This window comes from Neodiprion lecontei, chromosome 6 (assembly GCF_021901455.1).
Source record: "Neodiprion lecontei isolate iyNeoLeco1 chromosome 6, iyNeoLeco1.1, whole genome shotgun sequence".
Taxonomy (NCBI): domain Eukaryota; kingdom Metazoa; phylum Arthropoda; class Insecta; order Hymenoptera; family Diprionidae; genus Neodiprion; species Neodiprion lecontei.
In genome coordinates this window covers 7,404,759-7,428,509 of record NC_060265.1, presented here as the reverse complement: position 1 = coordinate 7,428,509, position 23,751 = coordinate 7,404,759, and the positions used below count along the sequence as shown (strand labels likewise).

The window sequence follows — 23,751 nt, the reverse complement described above, 5'->3', positions numbered from 1 at the left end:
TGAACCAATAAAAGTTACGTATTCTCATGGCGCGCGAGTTTTGCATCCTGTGTGAACTGCAGTGAACAGTGTGAACATAAATATCGATTCTTATTCAAATTCGTGGTGCAACCACTACGGAATGTGGTGCAGAAGTGGTCAACGAGTTCGGACGTGTTTGACGCGGCTTATGGGTTTTACGGTGTGTTTAAGTTTTTGAATCGTTGAACTGTTTTGTCAGTAACTTATTCGGCTGTTGTGAGTAGACATGATTGTTGTTTAATCCGTTGATGTACAGGGAAGCAACGACAGCGTATCGTGAGGTTGTAACGTATTATTACAAGGTTAATCGGTAAATGTTTCGGTTTCAATATTTGTTGCGTAGTTACGTCCTTATTATTTTTGTAAATACGATATAAATGTATCTGATGTCATATACCAGTATATCTCCTTTTTTTACTAAATAAACCTATTCGTTGGCGAGATAGAGTGTTCAACCGTTTTTTCAAGATATAAAGTAAACAATTAAGTCAACGTCGGAGGTTAATAATCCTTGTATCATAGTGATATACGCAGTAAATCAGACTGTTTTTATCTTCCAGATGGAACAGTGTGGTGAAATAATTTTTACGTCGCTGCATGTCGCAGTTCATGATCAGGCAAAAAGCTGCGATGATCGCCTTCCTGACAACCTGCAAGCTTTCAGCTATGGGTGAGTCTCTTCATTGCTGTGTATTTTTTCAACGCTTTGCTATTTGGCTTCGTGAATAATGACGTGGTTGATGATGCAGAGTGAAAGTTGTGTGTGTACTTTAGGTGGCCACAGATATCTCAGATCGAAATAAAATGAATCTCGAACAATTACTACACGCATTTGATTTCAGGGTAAAAATGGTGTCTTATGCGCTCGCTATAAAAACGATACTTTAAAATAGGTATTATAATTTTTTATCTTCATCCAAACTATTGCACCCAAATTTGTGTTTCAAGTCTGACCGCGCATTCTGAGCGTGGACTTGCTACTTCTTTATTCCGAGGATAAACGTGTCTCATAATTTTCATCACAAGCTGTAACTCTCGAATATTTGTACTCTTCGCCTTTCTCTAGATTTGTTGTAACCATCGTTGACTTTTAGCAATCGATCTCGCTGACAGTTCCATCCGTGTGGTACCAATTTTGATGTTATCCATAACCTCGAATTCATATTATTCGGTAGATTTCAAGCAACAGGAAGTAATCTAATCTAAAACCGGTTCAATGTTTCCTATGCATTGCTGAGTACATTGAAGGACATGGGTTGGCTAATTTATATGAATGAATAAATGAAAATAAATAATGTCCGAAATAATCGATGAAAAAGTCGTTGCGGGGGCGAAAAGTCCGGCTGCTGTCAAGGAAGATCCCATCGTCGTTTTGACAGTAAATATCCCATAAATTTTTAAGTTTTAATATCCACTAACGCATCCGGATTACCTTCGGTTAACGGAACACCCAAAATATCTTTTGACACGTAACTTCTGTATACAAACGAGTCAACTACCAATTCTGACAAGTCGTTTTTCCTTCTCCTTCAGGAACGAGTACAATCGCTTTACTTATTCAGAGACCATTACTTCGTTAACAACTCAATCGATCGTGCCGTTGAAAAGAGTGGCGATGTTGAAAAAGAGATGAAAAATGCTCTGAGTAAGTTTGACGATTATAAAGGTTATGAAATCGACGGGGCTCGGGCCAAATATTACTACCTCAAAGGACGATGTCTGAATGTGGTAGATCGCTTTATGCCTCAGGCCGAAGAGTTATTGAGTAAAGCGGTTAAACTGGAGCCAAAATTGGTTGAAGCTTGGAATGAGCTTGGCGAGTGCTACTGGAAAAATGACGACATTCAACAAGCTAAAAATTGTTTCATCGGCGCTCTACCTCACGTGCGTTTCAACTCCATCTAGTATTATAGAAATGGGTTACATAGTTGAAGTATAAACGATTCGTTCACAGGGAAGAAATAAAATATCGCTTCGCAATTTGTCCATGGTTTTAAGACAAGAACCTACCTCCAGTTACGAGCAGAGAATAAACAACGTACAGCTAGGCTTGGAATATGCAAAAGAAGCCGTTAGCTTAGATACTTCAGACGGTACTTCGTGGGCAATTCTTGGAAATGCACACCTCTCTTCGTTCTTTGCAATCAATCAAAATCCAAAAACTCTCCGGCAATGTATGTCCGCTTATTCACAAGCCGTAAGTGAACTCATTGTTGTTTGATACTTTTGAGTTGAGATTGTTCAGTTTTCTGGTTTCCATTATTTTATGATTGATAGAATTTTGGCTCCTTGACAGGGAATAAAAAAGATTGTTGGGTGATTTACTTTTTTTCTCCAGGAAAAAGATATTATTGCGAGAAGCAACCCTGATTTATTTTACAACAAAGCAATTGTGAGTATTAGTATACAAATTGAATCGTAAAAAGTTTTGTTGGTTACTCAATCCCCTCTCGTTGATCAGGCTCTAAAGTACGAGGAGGAATACAAACTAGCTTTGGAAGCATTTAATCAATCAATGCTGTTAGATCCAATTTGGGAAACTCCTCGTATTAAGCAGCAACAACTTTTGAAGTATCTCAAGGATGTACAAGACTTGACTACCACCAAGGGCCGATTAAAAGCCAAAAAACTTCATCAGCTTGTGCAGGTATAAAGCATTTACAAAATTGATACGTTACGTGCTCAATAAAAAATCTAATACAATTAGATCACATCGATCAAGTATCGCTTATTCCAGTGTTTCTGAGAAAGATCTAGTATCGCTTCTACTCAACTCTTTGTATTTATTGCTCAGGGTCTGGATACGAAACATTTGGGTCCATACAAGGGTGGCTCCTATACCTTAGGGGATAAATCAGTGAAACTGGATTTAGTTTCGATGAAAGATCTGACGCCTGGTGTGAATGTAGAAAAAGTCGTTTATGGGAAAGTTGTCTGCTGGATCCAAGATCCAGACTGCGTACCTTTGTAAGTTACGCGCAATCAAGTCGACTTGCGTATTTGTAAAGAATATCATTCTTCATAACCAAATGTTGTTTTTCAAATAGTACTTTTTGCTTGATGGATGCTGACAAAAGCTGTTATTCTGTCACCGTATATAATTTGGCAAGAGGACGGGGTGTTACTGTTGCTGATACGGTCGTTATTCCAGAACCCTTTTTGACGCATCACAATTTCTCTTTCCTCGAAAACGTTAGTTACCCACACTTCTTATTGAAATATTATTTGTTCCGAATTGGTGGCTGTAACTAGTTAATGTGTAACTTTTTTTCTGTGTCCTTGTAGAATTTTGATTTTAAATCAATACGAGTCGAAACACCTATCATATTAGTCGTCAATGGGAAGAAATTGGGCCGTGACCAGCAAGCTAGTGCAAAATTATCAACGTTTAAGAAGACGGATTAGGTATTCCATTCAATCTTCATAAAAGGGAATCGCGAAGATTTCCATTCCACTTTTTGTTTGTTTCGAATAAGCAATCCCCACTTCTAATGCGAATTTATCTTTTATCTTTATACATGATATTCAATCATGTCGAGGTTCTTTATGTAAGAAATGCGTCCATACATTGAAACATCTATTCATAAATTACCATATTACCACATCGCTTGCAAGTAACCCGTCACTGTTTCAATATAAATCCTTGACATAAATTTTGTCGAGATTATCAACAAGATTTTTTTCTTACCCAAACGCCATGGGCATACCGAATTATTTTCACCTCAAAAATGTATTTGCAATCTCACTTGCATTTTTGTGTCATACATATTATGCATCGCTTCATAGAGACTCACGTGGTAATAGTATACGTTTTTTTTTTTTACCATTATCACATTTAGTATGTGGATTTTCTGTTACACAATGATTGCCGATATTTGGAAACAGGTATTCTTATAACGGAACTGCCTACAGCATTATAGTCTAATTTCTATCGACTCAGACAATTTGATCATGCTATTCAAGTCGGGTTCTAATTACTCGGCTTTTTTTGAAATATCAAGCCTGTTCCATTATACCCAAGAATAAAATTATTCTTGAAAAAAATTGAACGGGGTTAAGAACAAGGCAGAAGAAATTCAGTTCACTTTTAATTATTTCCACAGGAGAAATATTAAAATTTCATTCGTACGTAAATTTGATATACGATTGGTTGCATCACAGAATGACTAATATACCGCTGGCGGCAGCCTATTGCCATAATATTATACGATAGATGAAAGCATTGATTTGTTAATAGAAGTGAAATGTTTATTTCAACCGTAATGCTTGGTTACTAATTAATACTCAATTAGTGTATAACATTGTTTTCACTCTTTTTCACCTAATAACATCACATAATTGTTCTTTTTTATACTCACCGTGTTCCGATTGCGAAATATATTCCGTCGTGTCACCTATGTACGCATCGTTTTAGGTCTTACACTAAATCGAACGAATCATACCGTAGTGGAAGGAATTTGCGACGCACATCGATTGTGCTTGCATATATGTAGCACGCATACGTAATACGTACTGTGACTATCATTGTTAATTTTTGACAATAACGATGTTGATGGGTCCTTGGCATAGATATGACTGATTAATTCTTACGACGCCGAAAAATCACAATATTATTGTTAGGCCTGTAGTGAAAATTTATACCGTTGCCTATTGTAATATTATTACCACTCAATTTGAAAAGCCGAGAAGTGTAAATATTTAGTATAATTCCAACCCAAATAGAAATTTTCCCAATTGTTCCGGGTGTCTCGAATTCGTATAGTGAGAATATTATAGTTGTATAGAGCACCTGAAAATATATGGATTAAAAAAAGAAAATATTATAAAAATTTTGCCTAAATGAATGAAAATGATATTTGAAGAATCCACGTTTTTCTATCGAGCTAAATTTCAAAACAAATACCTCTTGCCAGGCATTCAAATAAAATTTCCTAGATAAAAATCCTCCAAAAAATCTATACACTCGAGTTGCGCGTGTGCCAAATCTTTTGTCCAGCTGTCTTATTGAACCTCAGTGTAAACTCTGAATATTGGTAATTGCGTCAGGTTACCATTAAATGGTTTAAATTTGTCTAATCTCACAACTGAGCGTAACTTCACACTGTGAAAGAGAAATTTAATAGAAACAAATAAAGGCAATGGCAATATCATGATTTAACAAATCCTGACCAATGATCAAAATAGTTATTTAATGAAGTAGAATCATAATTCAAATAATGCAGTGAGGTCCTCGTTAAGTGGTAACAGGCCGAAGACTGTGAGTTTATTGGTACAACGAGACTAATAAGAGACACGAATGGTATATATTCCATATCGACCGACACGAATCACTTGAAGAATCAACAGGAAGGAATTCTATCCGAAAAGTGTGGAGATCGTTACTAGTGCAGCTAATTTTTGACTTGATTCTTGATTTGCGGATTGTATCGATGGTTCTGCAGACCAATCGTGGGCTGCAACCAGCAACAAGATAGAATTACGGGCGTTTACAATTTGAAACGAGCGTGTGCCTCCTTCGTACCATTGGTACGAATATTGTTCGCTTATCAATATTTAATAACGATGTCTCTCTTATTAAGCTTGTTCTCAGCACTTAACTGCTCATATGCAATGTAAGTAAACAGATCACGATTCGGCTTTATTCAATTGCTAATTTTACCAATGATCAGCATTTGTTCATCGCCAATATTACCGTCACATCGTTTCTTACACGTTGCGTCAATATACTTTATTCCGAGATCGAATTTCATTACAAAGTCTTTTGGAAAAATTCGAAAGACTTTTTAATGGGCAAGCTGGCTTGACGAATCAACGTTCGCTTACGGACGTACAGTTTCATGAAACTGTCACGATCACAGTAGACTGATTTCAATTTTTATTAATACCTCTTCTTTTTGTAATGCTAAAGAAATACTGGAATTGAATTGTTCGTCAGTAATATCGATCGGTATCTTCTTCCAAGGTCACCGAATCGTATACCGTATATCTAGGCTAATAGAACAGTGAGAATAATGCCGGTGACATAGGTAGAATATAAAAAAAAAAAAAAAAAAAATTTAAAAAAAAAAACGATAATTAAAAAAATAAAAAGAAGCGTTTGTATAAAATGTTTTTGTATTAACTATTATATAATAAATACTTATTTATAACAATAACAGTGATTATATTTCGTGTTTTCAGTATATGCATATGCATACGTGTAATATGTATTCATATACATACGTATACCTCTTCGCTTAGGTTGACAAATGCGTGTGTATAAATAATTAATCAGTCTGTTTTTAAATGTGAACGATCTCACGATCGCGAGGAACGTTATACAGCGGTTATTAACGCAATAGTCAATTCAAGATCACTTTTGAGCACCTATGTATGTATACACACGTTGTTGCTTGTTTTTTCAGTTTCTTTATCTCAAATTCATATCAATCGTACGTACATACGTGTAAATCTGATATAGATGGTATACATATTTATTAGGGTGGTTCACAAAAAAAAAAAATTATATCTCTTCTGTGCTGCTTCTTCATAAAACTGTTGTTTATTATGAAAAACAAATCCCCTGCAAATTTGAGCTCGATTAGATAATATTTAGGGCTCGCGATTTTAAGTTTTCGTTTTTACATTGAAATGACACGTAAAAAAAAGCTCGACTCAACTCACCGTCGATATCGCGTGAAAATATAGACGAAAATGAAAAATATCAAGAGACCTTTTTTGTAGGCAAGAATATTTGGTACAAAAAACGCTTCTACGTCGATATTTTATTCGATTAAAATGAAAAAAAACGAATAATGAAAAATAATCGTATTAAATTCAAAGAAAATAAAAGTTTTTATTATTTTTCGTTTTCGTCGAATATTTTCAGCTAAGCAGTTTTTTACGTGTCATTTTAATATATAAAAACGAATGCTCGAAAGCGGGACCTCTAAATCTTATCCGATCGAGCTCAAATTTGCAAGGAGTTTGTTTTTCATCATAAACAACAGTTTTCTGATAAAACAAAAAATTAATTTTCTCGGGTGAAGCACCCTAATAAATATGTATACTTATAAAAGTTATTACATGCGGAAAGTTGAACATGTTCATATCACGATGCACCGAAGATGGTTACATATCTCAATCGCGTCGTTGAAACGACCGATTTTCCAAAAAAGAAACGAAAATGACCATTTCTCATAGAAACTGTACAGTACATTGTATAATATAATACGTGTATAACGAAACATCGCAAAAGGCACTTGACGATCTTGACGTCGATTTCTGTCCGTACATACATACGTGTACGTACGTACGTACATCGCCAACGTTCTTTACGGATCATCTCTCTATCCGTATCGTACATACAAAGTTTACATCACTGTCTTCCCTACATATCATGTTATCATGTCGTAATTCGATTGATCTAGAAAATCTCTCTGTTCACACGTTCACTTCGCAGAGTTTGAAAAAATTGTCAATTATTTCGCGAAACCACGCGAGTCGCGCCGGATGATTCTTGAAGAGTGGCTCCAGGGTCCGGAGCTGAAGCTGAAGCAGGGCCTCGTTGCCGAGGAGGGAATCCAGCTGACGTAGCAGCGGCACGTCGCCGTGAAGTTTCAACAAACTCGCGTAGGTGAATATGTAGTATTGCACTCGCAGTCGGTCGACCGCCCACGCCTCGACAGATCTGTTTCCACTGGCCGATTGTATGGCCCCCATGTGCTCCGCGTACCATGGCGAAAAGAAATTGTTCAGCTCGGACGTGGAGAGTTCACCAACGCCACGGGACTTCAGTCTTCCTTTTATACGCGAATACACCTGCGGCGTGTACACGAACACCTGAAACAATGCACGTGGCCTTAATTAGAGACAACAGAACCGATATGATTTCTCGGCTACCGCGCGCGTCTGTCCGTCTGTCTATGTTTGCGTCCGTTACACGCGTGGCGGCATAATTGCCGAGGAATTTTATCCATTCCAAGGTACGCAATTACATGCTCCACTACGATCGTCGCGCTACACACGTGTACCTTATACCTACCTTATTATAGCTTTGGCTGGTTCGTATTCGGCGATAAACGTCTGCTGGTAAAATCGCGAAAGCGTGTGACTTGGTGAAAAATTGGTATACGAAAGGGCAGAAGGCCGCTAAGGTCGGTCACTGGTCTCACCTCGTTGCGGTAGGTACGTTATTTATTGTATACGCGTGTATTGAAACTCGACAAGAAAAGAGAAACGCCTGAGGATATTACTCCTTCGACGATAATGTGCAACTTGCCTGATAGAGTGAATTTCCCGTCACGTAGGACGACACGTAGTGCGATCCGAAGTTTCTCACGAATCTAATTACGCTTCCGTAATCCCCGATCGTGACGTTTTCGACTTCCCGCGCTATCGCCTCGTCGAGATTGAGAGAATCCACGGGTGCGTTGAGCCGCTGGCTTTCCCTGAATCTGGCAACGCGAACGAGGACGTAACAATGGTCCCCGGTAGCGAACGACGCGTTTATACCAAGGTGCCTGGCTATCGCCGTCCTCGACCAACTCGCGGTGAAGGCTCGCCAGGGTCTGTCCAGTCTCTCGAACGTAAAGTCCCTAAAGTAGGCCTGGAGTAGCTGTCTTATGTTGTCGCAAAACTCCATGTGAAAGTCGCCCTTAAGCACCGCGTTTTTGTCCTGCGGACGCGGCGGCGCCGCAACCGGGTTCAGGAAGACGTCCAACGTCGGCTCGCGGAATATCCAACTCTCCGTGTCGTTCCTCGGCACCACCCTCATGCTTATGCTCAGGTAACCGTACCTGCTGAAGACGTTCACGGCTCCACCAAGGTGCGGCGACTGCGCCGATACAAGGTGCGTCCTGAACACCATCCACGCCAGTACCGCCACCACTCGTCCTAGCACTCGCATCCTGGACGCGGAAGGTACCTGAAAGCATATTCCATACGTCGTACGATCCAACGATACGATAATAAAATTCAAGGACATCGTTTCCAGGACCATTGGATACCGTGAATACCCCTCACGACGCGAGCCAAGGTTCGCGGACCTTCGGACAATCCTGCGGCTAAACGCGCGACGACGTTACATTCGCTGTCTGCGGTACTCGTATCATATCTCGATCGAACCGTGCAGTGCTTGCATAGTTTTGTAAGAATTCCTTTTATGTAGGTCTAGGTACCGGTCCCCTGCTACTGCTCTTGATACCGCATCTGTCTCTCTACTTTACACACTTTACATCACGGCCTGGTGTGTGGCGCCATGGCCTTCGCCCCGCTGTTCGCGAGACACGCGTTAAGGTAATACTGGATTCCCGATCATCGTCGAGATGCTAAATGCAAACGCTCAAACCGTGACCATAAATCGTGGATCGTTGGACGATCTCAAAAGCCTTCGGATGGTTGTACAAACGATCAATGCGACTGGAACGGGCATACGTATCTGGGATGGGTTCGGAGAATTATTCTCTCAATATCTTTCTCGCGTGGAATCTATTCGATGAATTTTAAAAACTAACGCCGACTGTAAATACACTGATTTCTATTAAAACGATCACGGAGTCTTTTTCCAAACATTTTACCCTCGGGACTCGGAGATCTGTTGAAAAATGGAGAATCGATGATCAAGAAGAGAGAGGCAATGACTGTCGCTGCTGCAGAAAACGAGCGATCAAACGTGTAACGTTAAGGATCGGCGAAAGAAAAAGAAACCGATTTACGGAATAGGGCACGAATGGAATCGGAATTCCGACACTCCCGCTATTCGGTTGCTCAAGTGACCCGATGCGATGGCGATCCTTGCATTCCAGGACGCACCCCTTAACCGATGTATATTTTTGTTTGACCTTTGCGGGTTCCTTTCAACGTTTGCAGTGGTGCACTCTTATCCTTTGTTTAACATTTGCAGTGCCTGTTGAGCGATACGTGAGTGCGCAGGTTGCGAGATTGCCGATGAAGAATGGCGCACGTGACATAAGTGCACGTATATTTAAAGTGCAAGTCAAATTACACCGCAATCGTGATTTCACGTCGTGTGTATATAACAGAGATACGTACACGTACACCTATATAGGTGTATATAATTCTGCGGTCATTAGAGAACAACGTTGTCGCTTCGGATGAAAGACTTTGAGTCGTGATTCTTGGCGCGGTTTTCCTCGCGTCATCAAACTGCAATGCTGAATTTCTTTTCAATCTGGTATTAATTTTGCACAAATTTTTTCCCGCGGTAAGAAAATCACTAGCAATAGTGAATACGGCGAACTTTTAACGGGCGTGTGAAATTCTTCGCGGAAGTGGTTTTGGAATTCGGTTATTTACAATGCCGACCGCCACATCACGCCTTGCCACCTCGCTTTGGGTGAATTAACATGGATTTCAGGTTTCGAGTTGATAAGTAGGAAGTGGAGAAATTGCGGTTTTACTTCCTGAATCAAATCGAAATCGTGTACAGGTTTTATTATTAACATACACACGCGGTACACGCGAAATGTTTAATTCTTTCACAAGTGTTCGCGGAATTTTTAGTGCTCGTTATATGTGTTTACACAGCAGTAAGCGTAAAGTTACGTACTCTTGAAATTAACCGAGGGACGCACACGTGCTATATATATATATATGTATATATATATATATATATGTATATAATTGCGATTGTTATATAAATAAATCAATGGAATATGAATGTTCGGGTTTTACCTTAGTCGGAAATTTCTCAACAATACCTTTTGTTACCAGTTAAATCGAAAACACGCGGCCGTCGTCGATAAAATGTATATATATATATACATAATAAAAGTAATTTATGCTCATCAATCTACTATGGTATAATCGCGGTGATATTTGGAATCCCCCGCACTTTCTCTGGCCTTGCGATTCGTCTTTGAGTTTATTGAAAGAATGTTAATCACAGTCGTTACTAAGTGGAAAAAAACTGATAATAAAAAAAAAATAAGAAATACAAAGAACCGTGACGTTTTTGGGGAATTGAAACGAAGCGGATAGATCCTCGAGATTAGGCTTGGAAATTAACTACGGCAATAATCCACGGTGCTCTAAATTTAAGCTGCACGCTCCGCAGCCCCGATACATTATAAACAGATCAAATCGTTTCGCACCGAATCACTACTTTGCATTCCGAGTATACCACCGTTGTGCAATCGGTGTCACACACAACCGAACACTTGTACGTTATCCGCGGTTACGAAACCGTTCCAAAAGTGGGATGCTGATTGTACACAATACTTTCACGCCGTGTCGTGCGGCCGGTGAAGATGCTGCGGCGACACGGGTACTCGTTTTATCCCAGAGAAGAATAGACTAGGGAAGGAAAGTCGAATTTTCACCCCATTCGGAAGACCAGCTGAACGATCCGATTTTTCATTACCTTCCTGCAGGTTATACAAATTCACCAAGTGACGAGTATGGGACTTTATAAAAAAGATTGACCATTTTTTATTCAAAACTCAAGTTGAAAAAATTGTACGAAATGACGAAAAAAAGACACTGTTCAAGTTTCGGCTCTTAATATTAATATTTAGAGTCATTTCGACTTTCTATGTCCCATTTAAATAATATGGGAGAATTTTGTTTTAAACCTTGCAATTTTATAACTCGTCAACGCATTAGTGTACTGATAAGATCAGAAAGTATTTCTGCAGGGAATTGAACGTGCTACGGAAAAGGTCTCTCATCGTTTTATGATAGATCTACTCTTTCAAAAGTTATTCAATGTCAAAAGTCAACAAAGGACCTTGAATAAAGAGTAGATTTATCGTAAAACGACGAGAGATCTCTTTTGTAGAACGTTCAATTCCCTATAAAAATATCTTCTGACCTTAGCAGTACACTAATGCGTTGACGAGTTATAAAATTGCAAAGTTTGAAACAAAGTTTTCCCATGTTATTTAAATGGGAAATAGAAAATCGCGACGATGCATCTCTAAATATTATTATTAAGAGCTCAAACTTGAACAGCATTCTTGTTTCGCCGGTTGAAACAATACTTTCGACTTGTATTTTGGAAAAAAAAAAAAACTTAGTCGATTTCTTTCCGATACAGTCTAATACGTATAAATTCGTACAAAACTGGTGAGAACAAGAAACTCATACTAACAGTAGGTCGGTACTGCGCGTATTTTTTCCGATGCAGAAAATTTGCAACGATCGAGAGTTTGACAAAAAGACGATTTGTATAAATCCGTTAGTCGATGAAGGAAGCGGTTGGCACAAACGGGAATCCACTTTCGCCGATTGGTTTACAAGTGTATCTATTCCCAGCTCTGTAATGCGACGTACGCGACAGCTTCATTCAGCTGGGATTGCAGCCTGCAGGTGAATTCGTACGTACGCAGATGCGTGTAACGTAAATGCGTACGTACTACGCAACGCCTCTAACGTATACGACATGTATTTATCTACACCTTATACTCGCGTTAGGCACAATCGGCACCTGTTACGTGTCTCTGATATTCGCGCGCATTTTGTACAGGGTTACAGACGTCGTTTCACCCGCTAAAAGAATTCGAATTCCCCATATTTTTACGTGACATTTTTTTTATAGATAGAGAAATTGTGAGCTCGAATACTAAACTATCGAGGAAACATTTTCACGAGTCTGAATACTTTTCGGTAATTTTATTACGAGATAGTCGCACGTTGAATATTTATCAAACTGATACATTATAATGTAGTCTGAGTATAATGATTTTCAATACGAAAATCGAGGCGAAAAGTATAATTTCATAACTAAACTTATTAAATCACCTTCACGAAATTGTAAAAAACTTAAATGACGCCCTCAATTTTACTCCATGATGCATTGCTTTAAATTCGGTCAAACACATTTTTTTCTCAATATCAAATTCAACGTTGTATGCATGTTTTTATCAGAGTCAATGTCGATGCTATGTTATAAAATTACTAGTTAACGATATCAACGTGATGGAAAAAAAGTAGCGTGATAGGTTTTGACGGTGATGGAAAATGGTCTTGAATAAAATAAACCGTCGTAGCGTGAAACGAATATTCTACGTCTTTGATGATTTTTAAGCAATTTGAAATTCAACATCGGTACCCTGTACAAGCTATTGCTTAGAATTTTACAATTTCACTTTGTTTTTTTTTTCGGAGAAAAATCATCACGTCATATTCCAGGAGTACAATAATTTAATAAATGCTCTCAAAGGGCGAAAAATTCTTAATAAACTGAACGAAAAAATATCGAGTCCTTGATTCACCCGGAATATCCTCGATTATTTGTGGCTTTGGGATTCGCCCATATTGCATCATGTATCGTACGTACATACCTGATCGACAATTTGTTCAACGGTTCGTGCGGACGAGGAAAAATATTCTTTTCAAGGATAAATCGCGTGCAGGCGTTGAAGAAAAAAACAAAACTCGACGCGTCAGCAACCCAGTTTCGTATTCTAAATCAAACGTACTTAAATAATTTGTTTATTACATATGTTATTCCCTTTTTTCTTATTTCGCACTCGTGGCAAATTTTATACCTATTTGTTGGTTAGTTAAATTCCTCTTGGTTATAGATTCTCGACGACGATCGATCGCGTGACAGTTGCGTTAGATACTCGTTTATTTTCCCAACGTTCACTTTTTATAACATGTATTTAACGTACAAACCGATTACAGATAGGTAAAGTGTGTTTTAACACGTGTGCCGGTGGTGCTGGTGCTGGTGCTGCCGTTTCGGTAATTATTAAACAAACTGAAGCATGAGTCAACTTTGACTAATTAGGAAATACAAATTCAGTCACATTGCGATTATTTTCTAGGAAATCATCAAAAATTTCAGCTCTGTCAAATAGATTTCGGTTCTTAGAAATAATTCTGTCAAACTATAACCAAGTGACAAAGGTTATTTTTATTCTTCGAAGAGATGCATATTAATAATAATAATAATAATAATAGTAATAATAATAACAGTTATAATGATAATAATAAAAATAAACCGTTGAATTTAAACAAAATGAATTTCGTGGAGTCGGAATCATGAGCTTCGCGTCGATATCTTACACTTTTTTTTTCGCCGGTCTAGATACCTGAGTTTTTCCATAAAAAAATAATCACAACTTATCACCCCACGCCACGTAATCACGGTAGCAACAGAAATATAAAGGGGGACGTGGGACTGGTTTTAAAAATAATTTTACCCCAAGCCACACGTCCGTGTTTCTTTAGGGCTAAAACCTCGAGGGGAAAAATACTCCCCCAAAAATAACACGCCAGTGTTTTTTTTGTTTTTTTTTTTTTTTTGCTTGCGGTTAACAGCGTAGATTTAAAACTTGTGCGCAATAAATGTGAGAGAGTATACATATTTATAATATCAAATGCATTTTCTTTCTGGACTAAATGAGAATAATAATATCAACATTAATCGAGATAAGTTAATGGAGGAAAAATAAAATGTAGAGCGATTTACGCGCGGTTAAATGACGTTCACCCGCTTAATACCGTAATAGCGATACGTGAAATTATCTCACCTAACACTCCTGTGGATATACATGAATGTCGCAGTAGTATAGTACGTGTAACCCTCGTAAGGCACACAGTGCTCCATTATCGGTCTATGAACCGTTGTGACAGTCAGTAGCAAAGGTCGCAGCCTCCACTGAGATTCAGAGCTTTTATAGTAATAATCAGAATGGGGCACGTGGTGCACGGTGCGATATACATAACGTATACAAGTTGCGTAGATTTATCCCCCACGCGGTAGATTCAAAATCGCTTCTCGTATTATATATTATTAAGTATTTACGTTACGCCTGTTTCAATTCCCCGGCCGATTGTCGTCGGGATAATCGCTCGTCGAAAAGCTCGGGACAGTGCCAGTGACCGATCGAAGAAGACGGAAGCTTAACTCGGCTGATCCATTATCGAGTCAATAATACATTCCTTTATTTCCGTCTTTTTATTTATTTTGTTCTATTATTATTTTACCTTTTAACGTTCCCCCGAATCGGCTCTTTGCCCTCACAAACGGGGGTTCTTTTTTTATCCACCGTCGAAGTGTGGGCTAAATTTATACACCCGGGAAATGTCTGTCTGCTTTCGAGAACCGGAAGACCGTCGAACAACTGTTAGAAGACGTACGACAGACACAGACGTTCCACACTTTGATGCAAACGAATCGAGATATCAAAGAATCCGGGAAAGTAAACCGTTTCGTATCAATCCAGCCGCAGAAGCTGCGCACAGTTTTCGTACAACGATATACATTTCAGAATCACGTCTGTAAGTTTTTTCCTCCCGAGATGATTTGAGAACTTATCGTTCCACGATACCGTTCCACCATTAGTCAACAGGGTCAAGGCTTTACCAAGAATCTTGTGATTTATTTTTTAAATATATGCTTATTATACGTATTTACACATAATACGTTGTATCGTTTCGCAAGAAATCAGAATCAGAGAAATTCACTTAAAAATGATAATTTTGTAATTATCGTACGATATAATTGAATGTTTCGAGGAAAAAATATTGCTATCGTCGCTCTTTCTATCCGTGCAATTATCCGTACACCGGCGCTTCAAGTTACATGCCCGGATCACAAACGAAGGATAAGGATCGTCGACGTTCGCTAAAACGCGGATAAAACGTGACAGCAAATCTCTCGCTGCCTGAATACTCGGATGATATCGCTCGAATTTACAAACTCGGTATAAGCGTGCTCGCACATGCGCACGTTGTGTACATACGAGAAACGCAAATGCGTTACGTATCCGCGAAATTACTGCCTGCGACGTCTTTTGCCGAGGAATTTATGTACGACGTGTATACATACACAAGTGTTACAGTCAGGCGTGTGTTAGCTTTTACCGACGTCTCGAATCTCGCGTACATTACGCACGTCTCTATTACATGTAGGTATATATCTATATATCACGGTGCGGAACAAGTTTATTCGGCTGGTTTAGTTTTTACAAACAGGATGTGCCTGCCGGATTTCGTTCACGTACGGCGAGGATCACGACCCGAGTTTCGGGGCAGAGATCGGACAAAATTCTAGTCCAAACTGCCATAGGTCCCAGATTTCAACCTCTGTACATCCTCCGCCACGTGTGGCCGACTTATAAGTGCCTGATACAAAATTAATCCGTTGCCCTGAAAGAATGGAGCACGATTCGAACCGCGCCGGCTGATAACGATGAATAACGACCCCGACGATTGATCGTGCGGTTCAAAGAAAGTTTCGGTCGGCTCCGCAGTTGCGCCGTACCGGAATCGCCACTTCATTGCATTTCCGTTGTAATACCGTCTGATCAGGTTCCCCCTTGCCTGTAAAACAAAACGCTTCGAATCTTCTCCCCCATATAACAATTCACGCGGCGCGTATGTACCATCGAGCAAAGGTCACTGACTCAAAGATTGCCGGGTAATTTAAATCTAACAGAGGATAATAACAGGCGGTGATAAGAATTGATCAGCTTTTCAACACCGCATGTGCAGAGTTAACGTCCCATTATTTTCGCCGTTTCTGAAGTGACAGGTGCCGAAGAACAAATTTAAACTTGAACGTACTTGCCTATGAAATCGAGAGGAAAGTAAAGGATGCGGTAAATGATCTGTGAACTTGAACTCTTGTACTCTTGTTTCGTCTTTACTGAGGAATGCAACCGTTTCTTACAAGGTATTGATATGGTATTCTATTTGCGACACCGTGGCGTTGTTTATCCGCCAGCGTCGTGTTGGATTTTTCGTTTACGAAAATATTTAGACAGCTTTGTCGCGGTAAGTGATCCGACGGTAAGATTATTTTTTACTCTTTGGCCTGGTGAGACGTGCAATGCAGGGAAATTACGCGAGTGAAGCCTTATTAATAACACGCGCGTTTATGGCTACGGACAGTATTTTCACATGTACATGGGGTAATTGAAATGAACGTGAACAAGGTTTGATCCCGAGCCCCATCGAGTTAGTCACCGATTTATATCCTACTTCTAATCCACCAAATATACATTTTCTAACTTTTTCAGATTTTCCTCACCTGCCGTTCAGAACTAGGTGTTTTATATCTCATTCTCTATAACTCGAAAACTGTGCGTTTTGGGAAAAAGTTGTGTCTTTTTCTGAATTTGTTGAAAGTAATTTTTCAGGATTTTCTAGAAATCGTAAGTCATTGTATTTAACTAACAACCTACAAAAATCGATTTTCTCAAAAACTACGTTCTCGAAAGATTTGAAACTTTTTTTGAACTTTCTTCGACTAAAAAGAAACCTTTTTTACGTGTATACGTAAATTTGATGTATATAAAATTTCTGGTAATGTCGGAGTCTCGTCGTTTAGCGTCTGTTGTTGTCGGTCCGCTTGTGCGCGATAGATGTATCAAAAACGATCACGATCAAGGAAGAACCCGTCCGGTGACTTTTCCTCGACTTCGTTTGACCGCTTCGGCTTTACACATTAACCATTATAGATCCGATACTCAACCGCCGTGTGGATCCCTCGTCGAGTCGTATATAACACACGAAAGTGCGGTTTAGCGTATCCCGAGTTGGCAGAAAGTATTTTAAACGATTGAAAGAATCGACCAAATCAATGGCGGATGTAACGTCGTAATAAATGCGGCAGACTGAAAATAACAGTAGCTAGACGAAATACCGAAGGCGAGGTGAGATATAAAGTGAACTGTGAAAGGTACACGTACAATCCATTTGTGCGTCTGTTAGGTAAGCATCGTGTGTCTGTAATGACGCGCTGAACGGCTTCAGATATGATTTTCTCTTATGCACATTACGCCTGCAACGGTATAATAATAATGTAATAATAAAGACATACATGTAAGAAAATCTCCCGTCGAAGCGGGATATTTTGCCTTTCTTCGTGGGTTGTATAATCACTCGGCTATCGTTGTAATTGCTGTAAGCGTTGTAAACGTGACACGGTCAGATTAATTTAACAGAAATATATATCAAGGTGCCGTTTCGGTCGTTTTCAATTTACCAGAAATCTTTGTACTTGACAGAGAAGAGGGGAAGTTATCGAGAATGTCACCGCACCGAAAGTATAAATTTCAGAGCTTTCACTTGTGTCTCGAAGTCTTGAGACCCGGGGAATCATTTCTGATCAATTTTTTCAACCAACTGATTTTTGCTACGCCCATCTCAATTGACGCGTTTCTCCATGAACTCAGAGTTGAGTAGATTTTTATCGAGATGAACCAAGCTGTTCCTGTGTAAAATAATTAAAAAATTGATGAACCGATTCGGATAGAATTTGATCCATATTTATTTCCTCTTCATTGAACTTACAAGAACAGATCAGATAATTCGACATTCGGTAAAATCGGCCGAAGTTGCGTCTCTGAGTATTTTCCGCAAGTATAAATATTGTTTTGTAAAATTCTTATTTACGCAAAGACGAAAAAACGGGATTAGCGGGAAATTCCAGTGCTTGTTCTTTTAGGCCAGTCGATTTTTAGTCAGAGTACAACTCGCGACGGAGATTCTATCATCCGTTTTAAACGTGCCTTCAGCTGCGTGCCGTGATTACTGCCTGCTAAGAGCTGGTTTACGAAGTACCGCTGCATCGATTTTCAGCCCTGTTAATTACCGTTGTCGGAAAATCAGGCTAATCGGGGGAAACTCGGTGTCGCATCACGAGCATCGTAGTACCGTGGTCATTCGGTTACGGTACGGAATTAATTGTTCACCGGGATGTCACCTGGTCGTCAGTCGCGATAAAATACAACGTAAACGCATCCGATCCTGAACCGTGCTCAAGTATAGTGGTGCAAGTATTGGGGGTGTGCAAAGTTCTCGGCGTTTTTTTGTTTTTTTTTTCTTTTTATAGAGAATCTTTACCGGTTTTCAAAATACAAAACAGTTATTCTTTTTGAAAATATTGTCCATGGACACGTATTACTTTCATTCACGGCAGATTCTCCATATGCAGAATAAATTAGTATTTTTGCTTCCACAGCTGTTTTACCGAGATTAAATTGGAACAACATTCAATGTCGAATATGCACTTTGTCGATTTCCATTTTTTTGCATAAACTTTCACGACAAGAACAAGCTATTCAGAATTATACAATACAGAAATGCTTGAGATAGAAAAGCAAAGTCTCGATTAGAATCAACGTTAGATATCGTCGTTTACGTGCAACGCCGAGAACTTTGGCACACCCATATTACATAAAACGTGCATATCGAAATGCGGATCGTAAAGTATACCCGAACGTACAGCTCGTAGTTGATTAGAGAAAATTAATCAGCTCCTGACCGTCCACCAGCGACGCCGCGACGGTCGTCCGTGTAAAGCCGGCTTCGGAGAGGACGTCGCGTAGGTGATAAAGCGATAAATTGTTACTCGCGGAAGCGATGCGGAGGGGTTTAGTTTAGTCCCATTTACGTTACACGGCGATCGCGTGGGGCTGAGGGAAATGTGTTTCGAACCGTGAGGCATTGAACCTGAAGTGCTGACGGCGCACAATCCACTGGAGTATCTACCTACCTACCTACACTGTACAAGTAGTCATGCAATCCAGGCTAACTTTAAAGCCGGCTCCTCGAGTCTCGGGGAATTCCATTGTGTCTTCCTCCACGCTGCCGCTGCTTCTGTTGCAGCGGTGCGCAAGGATCGGGCACGTGTGTCTCTATTGCCGTAACCGATGTGCGGCCGTAAGCACATGCCTACATACGTACGTGTATGCCGGTGCGGTTAGATTAGTTAAAGAGCCGTTTTCTCTCTATATCGTAACACATCGGCATCCGTCAGCAAAGAGTCTATAAGGATGCAGACATCGAATTTACAGCACGCTCTGTGCATACGTTATTAACTCTTTTTAATCGTTCTTTATGTCGCCAGTCGGGTTAGTCGTCGAGTGTAAGGTAGAACAACGAGACGAGAAGGGTATAAACTGTTATGGATAGAACCTTAATGTTTACCTTGTGTAAGCTTGGTCGAAGGAATGTTTCGGTAAGAAATGTTTAATGGTCGTCACCTTTGTATAGTTTTCCTTTAACGGTTAAGCGTGGGTGAAAAACGACAAATTTTAATTCAATCGAAGTCGAAAGACGCGACGTGCGACCAAATCTTCACCTTCGATTGCATCGGTGCTTCGTTACAGACCGTCGGTTATGTCCGTACGACACGTGCACACGTCAGGGGTGTTGCAGTATGCAGGGCGAAAGTTTTACTTATAGATGCGCGCGTGACCGTTGTGTAAATTAGAATTTTTATCGTCGAAAATATCTAATTGGAAGTACCTACTGTTCGATAAATACGCTGTAGGTGTAGTTAAGGCCACCTGTTGCTACACAGTACAGGCAGGTATCGCGATGCCGCGCTCGTTAATCTTTGCCTTAATTCTTGTGATACCGATCGTTAATAGTTTTGAAAGCGAACGTCACTTGCCGCGCTGTTCTGATATTCAAATTTACGTGCATCATCTTTTCCACTTCGTTCATTCACTTTGCATTAAATGTTACATGTTTTCCTCCTGTTATTGAAATTGTGAAACGACGGTAGTGTGTTCACGACCGTGTAATTGGATTCAATAGACATATACCAGCATATAATGAAAAATACGACAGCCTTTATACAGGTTATAAAATTTAATGGAAAATATTGGCAGAAAGAGATTAAACACTCCGGCAATTTGCTCCTGCGTTTCAATATCGCTATTCAACCTGTACTTTATACTCGTTACGAGTAGGTACATTACATATATGTATATATATACATGTGTACAACGTTCTCTGTTCGCGGCGAGATTTGCCAACGATAAGAGATATCTCGTCGGCCTCTGCGAAAGCACCGACATCTCGTGAGATATCCCGCAAGGGACTTGCATAATTCGCCAAGGTTTCTCTGGCACAGTGCATGGATGGCAGGTGATACCGACCGTCTGCAGGACTGGCAACGATTATCCATTTGCAGGTCGGAGGCTCCTCCGCGTGCAGGCTTAGGAATAACGCAATGAGCTCAAGGCTGCGGAGTGCGGAGTAGTGCGCAACCCAACTTTCAGCCGGCCGGAGTTCATCTCTTAGTTTGGCGCTATGATCCCTGCTAATTTGGTTATTTCTCGCTTTCGTCTTACGTCCAGTTCGCGGATTCGTTACTTCTTATCTTTTTACATTACATTCACAGCACTTTTACAAAATTCAAGACAAAATGAGATTATTCGCGACAGTTTTCGATATTATTCGACGTTAATCATGTTCGATGTTATATTGGCACGTTGTTTTTGTCGCTGCGTTTCGACGCTTTAAAAATCTTCTCGCCGAAAGGTGTTGTTGAGCTTACCCGATTGCTACAATGAATACGGGAAAAAAATGCGTAATTATTACGAATTGTAGGAGAAATTTTGCAACGTTATTCCCTAATTGCAGGGTATAATATGACGGTAATTTATTAGCTTGTGCTTCTTTTGAATAATTCGAGAAATGTGTCTTGCAACGTTATTCGAGCCGACGCGTTACGACTATATTACTCTTCACGCATCGCGACTGCCCTTTTCCTTGTTTGATTACGCTATCGCGGTTTCATTACAACCGTCACAAATCTCGCGACACATTTCTGTTCGTTCCAGTTGTAATCGTTCGCCTTGGTTTTCTCAATAAAATTTACATCAGAGAATTTCCTTAATGAGAAAAGATTTTAATTCTTACCGCAGACGTTTACTGTGCCGAAAACTATCCTCGTGTATTTTCTAATGTCCACTGATCGTCTTACTGACCCAGAATATATTTCGCGTGTAGACGATAATAACGCAGTACATGCAACGCGTGTTGATCATGCGAAATGTGAATTCTCTGATTACTTGATGATAATGCCAAAGGAAGAGAGACGAAGATAGAGCGAGACAGAGAGAGAGAGAGAGAGAGAAAAGGCGTTTGCCGTTAGTCAACCGGTGTAACGACGCAAACTTTTGTTTCTCCGTGCAATCTGCACTACTGTTTCCTTTCACAAAATATCACTCTGGCTGCTGTGGCAGTAATCGTCGTATAGGCATAAAGTATACGTATAATAAAGCGCGTTACAAAATACGATACGACATAATTAGAGATTATAAGTTATATATGTATATGTATTGCAGAAATGTTCCCTCGCAGCTGATCGATCAGGATCGTATGGGACGCGTTATAATATTGCGCGATCGTCGCCCGTGTAAGATTTTTCAAATTGCGAAAAACGTCTCGCGGTTTCACTGTGAACTGATGTAATCCTTTGAATGGTGAAAATTTCGACTTTCTTATTCATTATTCATAAAATTTAATTGACTTGGTATTAGTTTTCCCTTTTACGTATTCCAATGATCGAATTATATCGTAAATAAGATCGAGCACTGTTTTCTCACAAGCTGATATTATTATCACACGGTATTATTACATCGATCTACCGATGTATCTTATACTGTGTGTGCACATTACGTAAATTCAGAGATCGAGTTACTGCCGCGAGTTGCGAAAGAAAATCCATCGGCTCATGCACATGGTATACCTGCATCACCGCGAGGAGATAAAATTCATACCGTCATACGATGCCCGAAAAAATACGGTTAATTACAAGTAATTCGTCGTCCTCGAAATGACATAACGTTAATTGGGATGCGGTGGATGATCGTGTGTGATTTCAACGCAATTACGTACACGATCCAACAATAACCGATGAATATTCATCTGAAATTTAATTTCAAACGCAATTATATTATCTCTGAATATTTTTGTTTTTCGTTTTTTCCTCCTTGTTTCATTACCGAAGATTAAACTCGACGTAAGCTATCCTCTTCCCATGATGATTTCAAATTCCCAATTGTGTTGTCGGTCACTTTTATCTTCTTCGACGTCACACGTTCGCCTCACTCATAATTATTTTCACTTTATTAAATTGACTGTCACGATCGGTAACGGAAAAATGAATAGGTGTGAAAGAAAATCGTTGAATCGAAATGAATTTTTAGTCGAAGAAAAAGAGAGAGAGAGAGAGAGAGAGAGAGAGAGAGAGAGACTTGCAATTAAATCATTAGCGACTGACACTGCACGTGAGGTGAGTAATGGTACACATATAACCATCCAGTTGCGATTTATCGGCGGGTTCGCGACTTCGACTTACCGAGCTAGCCAGACCGGCTACGACTGCATAGCACGAGCGACTCGAAACTACAAGAAGTCTCCCGCGCCACTCGCCATTGACGTGAATGTGCTGGCTTATAAGCTTGTGTAAGTACCTATACGCCGTATGTAATCGACGAGAGGACCTCGGTCTGTACGCGCCGCGATCGTTTGTATCGCGCGGCATGTATGCATATAGGTATATATGTATATATATATATACATATATTTATATACATATGCAGGTGAGCTCAAACAGTCGAGTTGTTTTCCGTAAGTGAGTGGTGGGGAGTTTTTGAATGCGTGGGAGTTCTTTTTTTCCGAACTTGAGATACACGCGAGATAAGAATTATTGTTGTTGTATGCCGGTTACATCCCATACTTGCGTGCACGTTGGCACATACATGCCGACTTTGTATGCACGCGCCGTATACCGTAGGTATATTAAGGTGTTGCGCACATCCCCGTTTTACCCCCTTCTCATGCGGGGATACCTTATACACCTTTTACCTTGTTTACACAAATGCAACGATATTGACAAAGTCAGCAGTCAGGTACATATATTAGGCACGTTTTTAATACGCTTAATGTTTGATAAATAATAATATGTTTTAGGACAGAATTGTTATGAGGGGACAAACTGCATGTGAGGGCTGGTATTGTGTCGAGTTTCTT

At 39.8% G+C, this 23,751-nt stretch overlaps 2 protein-coding genes across 5 annotated transcripts; one reads left to right on the top strand and one right to left on the bottom strand.

Annotated features, from left to right (window-relative positions):
- The first annotated feature begins 1,108 nt into the window (after window positions 1-1,108).
- LOC107219952 (tetratricopeptide repeat protein 5) lies at window positions 1,109-6,753 on the top strand. Its single transcript, XM_015658324.2, has 8 exons — window positions 1,109-1,399; window positions 1,555-1,905; window positions 1,976-2,218; window positions 2,360-2,413; window positions 2,483-2,668; window positions 2,816-2,988; window positions 3,069-3,213; window positions 3,307-6,753. The coding sequence occupies exons 1-8, from the start codon at window positions 1,316-1,318 to the stop codon at window positions 3,424-3,426; spliced, it is 1,356 nt and encodes a 451-aa protein (XP_015513810.1). The 5' UTR covers window positions 1,109-1,315; the 3' UTR covers window positions 3,427-6,753.
- LOC107219967 (torso-like protein) lies at window positions 5,922-23,137 on the bottom strand. 4 transcript variants are annotated; one of them, XM_015658347.2, is made up of 3 exons: window positions 23,078-23,137; window positions 8,282-8,926; window positions 5,922-7,842 (listed from the first exon to the last, which is right to left on the bottom strand). In XM_015658347.2, the coding sequence occupies exons 2-3, from the start codon at window positions 8,906-8,908 to the stop codon at window positions 7,444-7,446; spliced, it is 1,026 nt and encodes a 341-aa protein (XP_015513833.1). In that variant the 5' UTR covers window positions 8,909-8,926; window positions 23,078-23,137; the 3' UTR covers window positions 5,922-7,443. The 4 variants fall into 4 exon arrangements, with proteins under 4 accessions (XP_015513833.1, XP_015513831.1, XP_015513832.1 ...); XM_015658345.2 differs by having other exon boundaries at window positions 22,722-23,132; XM_015658346.2 differs by lacking the exon at window positions 23,078-23,137 and adding an exon at window positions 21,634-22,685.
- Window positions 23,138-23,751: the final 614 nt, after the last annotated feature.

What these genes read in the sequence shown, in the direction of transcription:
- LOC107219967 (XM_015658347.2), bottom strand. Translation starts at nt 8,908, where the DNA reads ATGCGAGTGCTAGGACGAGTGGTGGCGGTACTGGCGTGGATGGTGTTC. An exon ending in CGGGAAATTCACTCTATCAG is followed by an intron (nt 7,843 to 8,281) that starts GCAAGTTGCACA and finishes GCATTGTTTCAG; the next exon opens with GTGTTCGTGTACACGCCGCA.
- LOC107219952 (XM_015658324.2), top strand. Translation starts at nt 1,316, where the DNA reads ATGTCCGAAATAATCGATGAAAAAGTCGTTGCGGGGGCGAAAAGTCCG. An exon ending in TGTCCGCTTATTCACAAGCC is followed by an intron (nt 2,219 to 2,359) that starts GTAAGTGAACTC and finishes TTTTTTCTCCAG; the next exon opens with GAAAAAGATATTATTGCGAG. An exon ending in ATTTCTCTTTCCTCGAAAAC is followed by an intron (nt 3,214 to 3,306) that starts GTTAGTTACCCA and finishes GTGTCCTTGTAG; the next exon opens with AATTTTGATTTTAAATCAAT.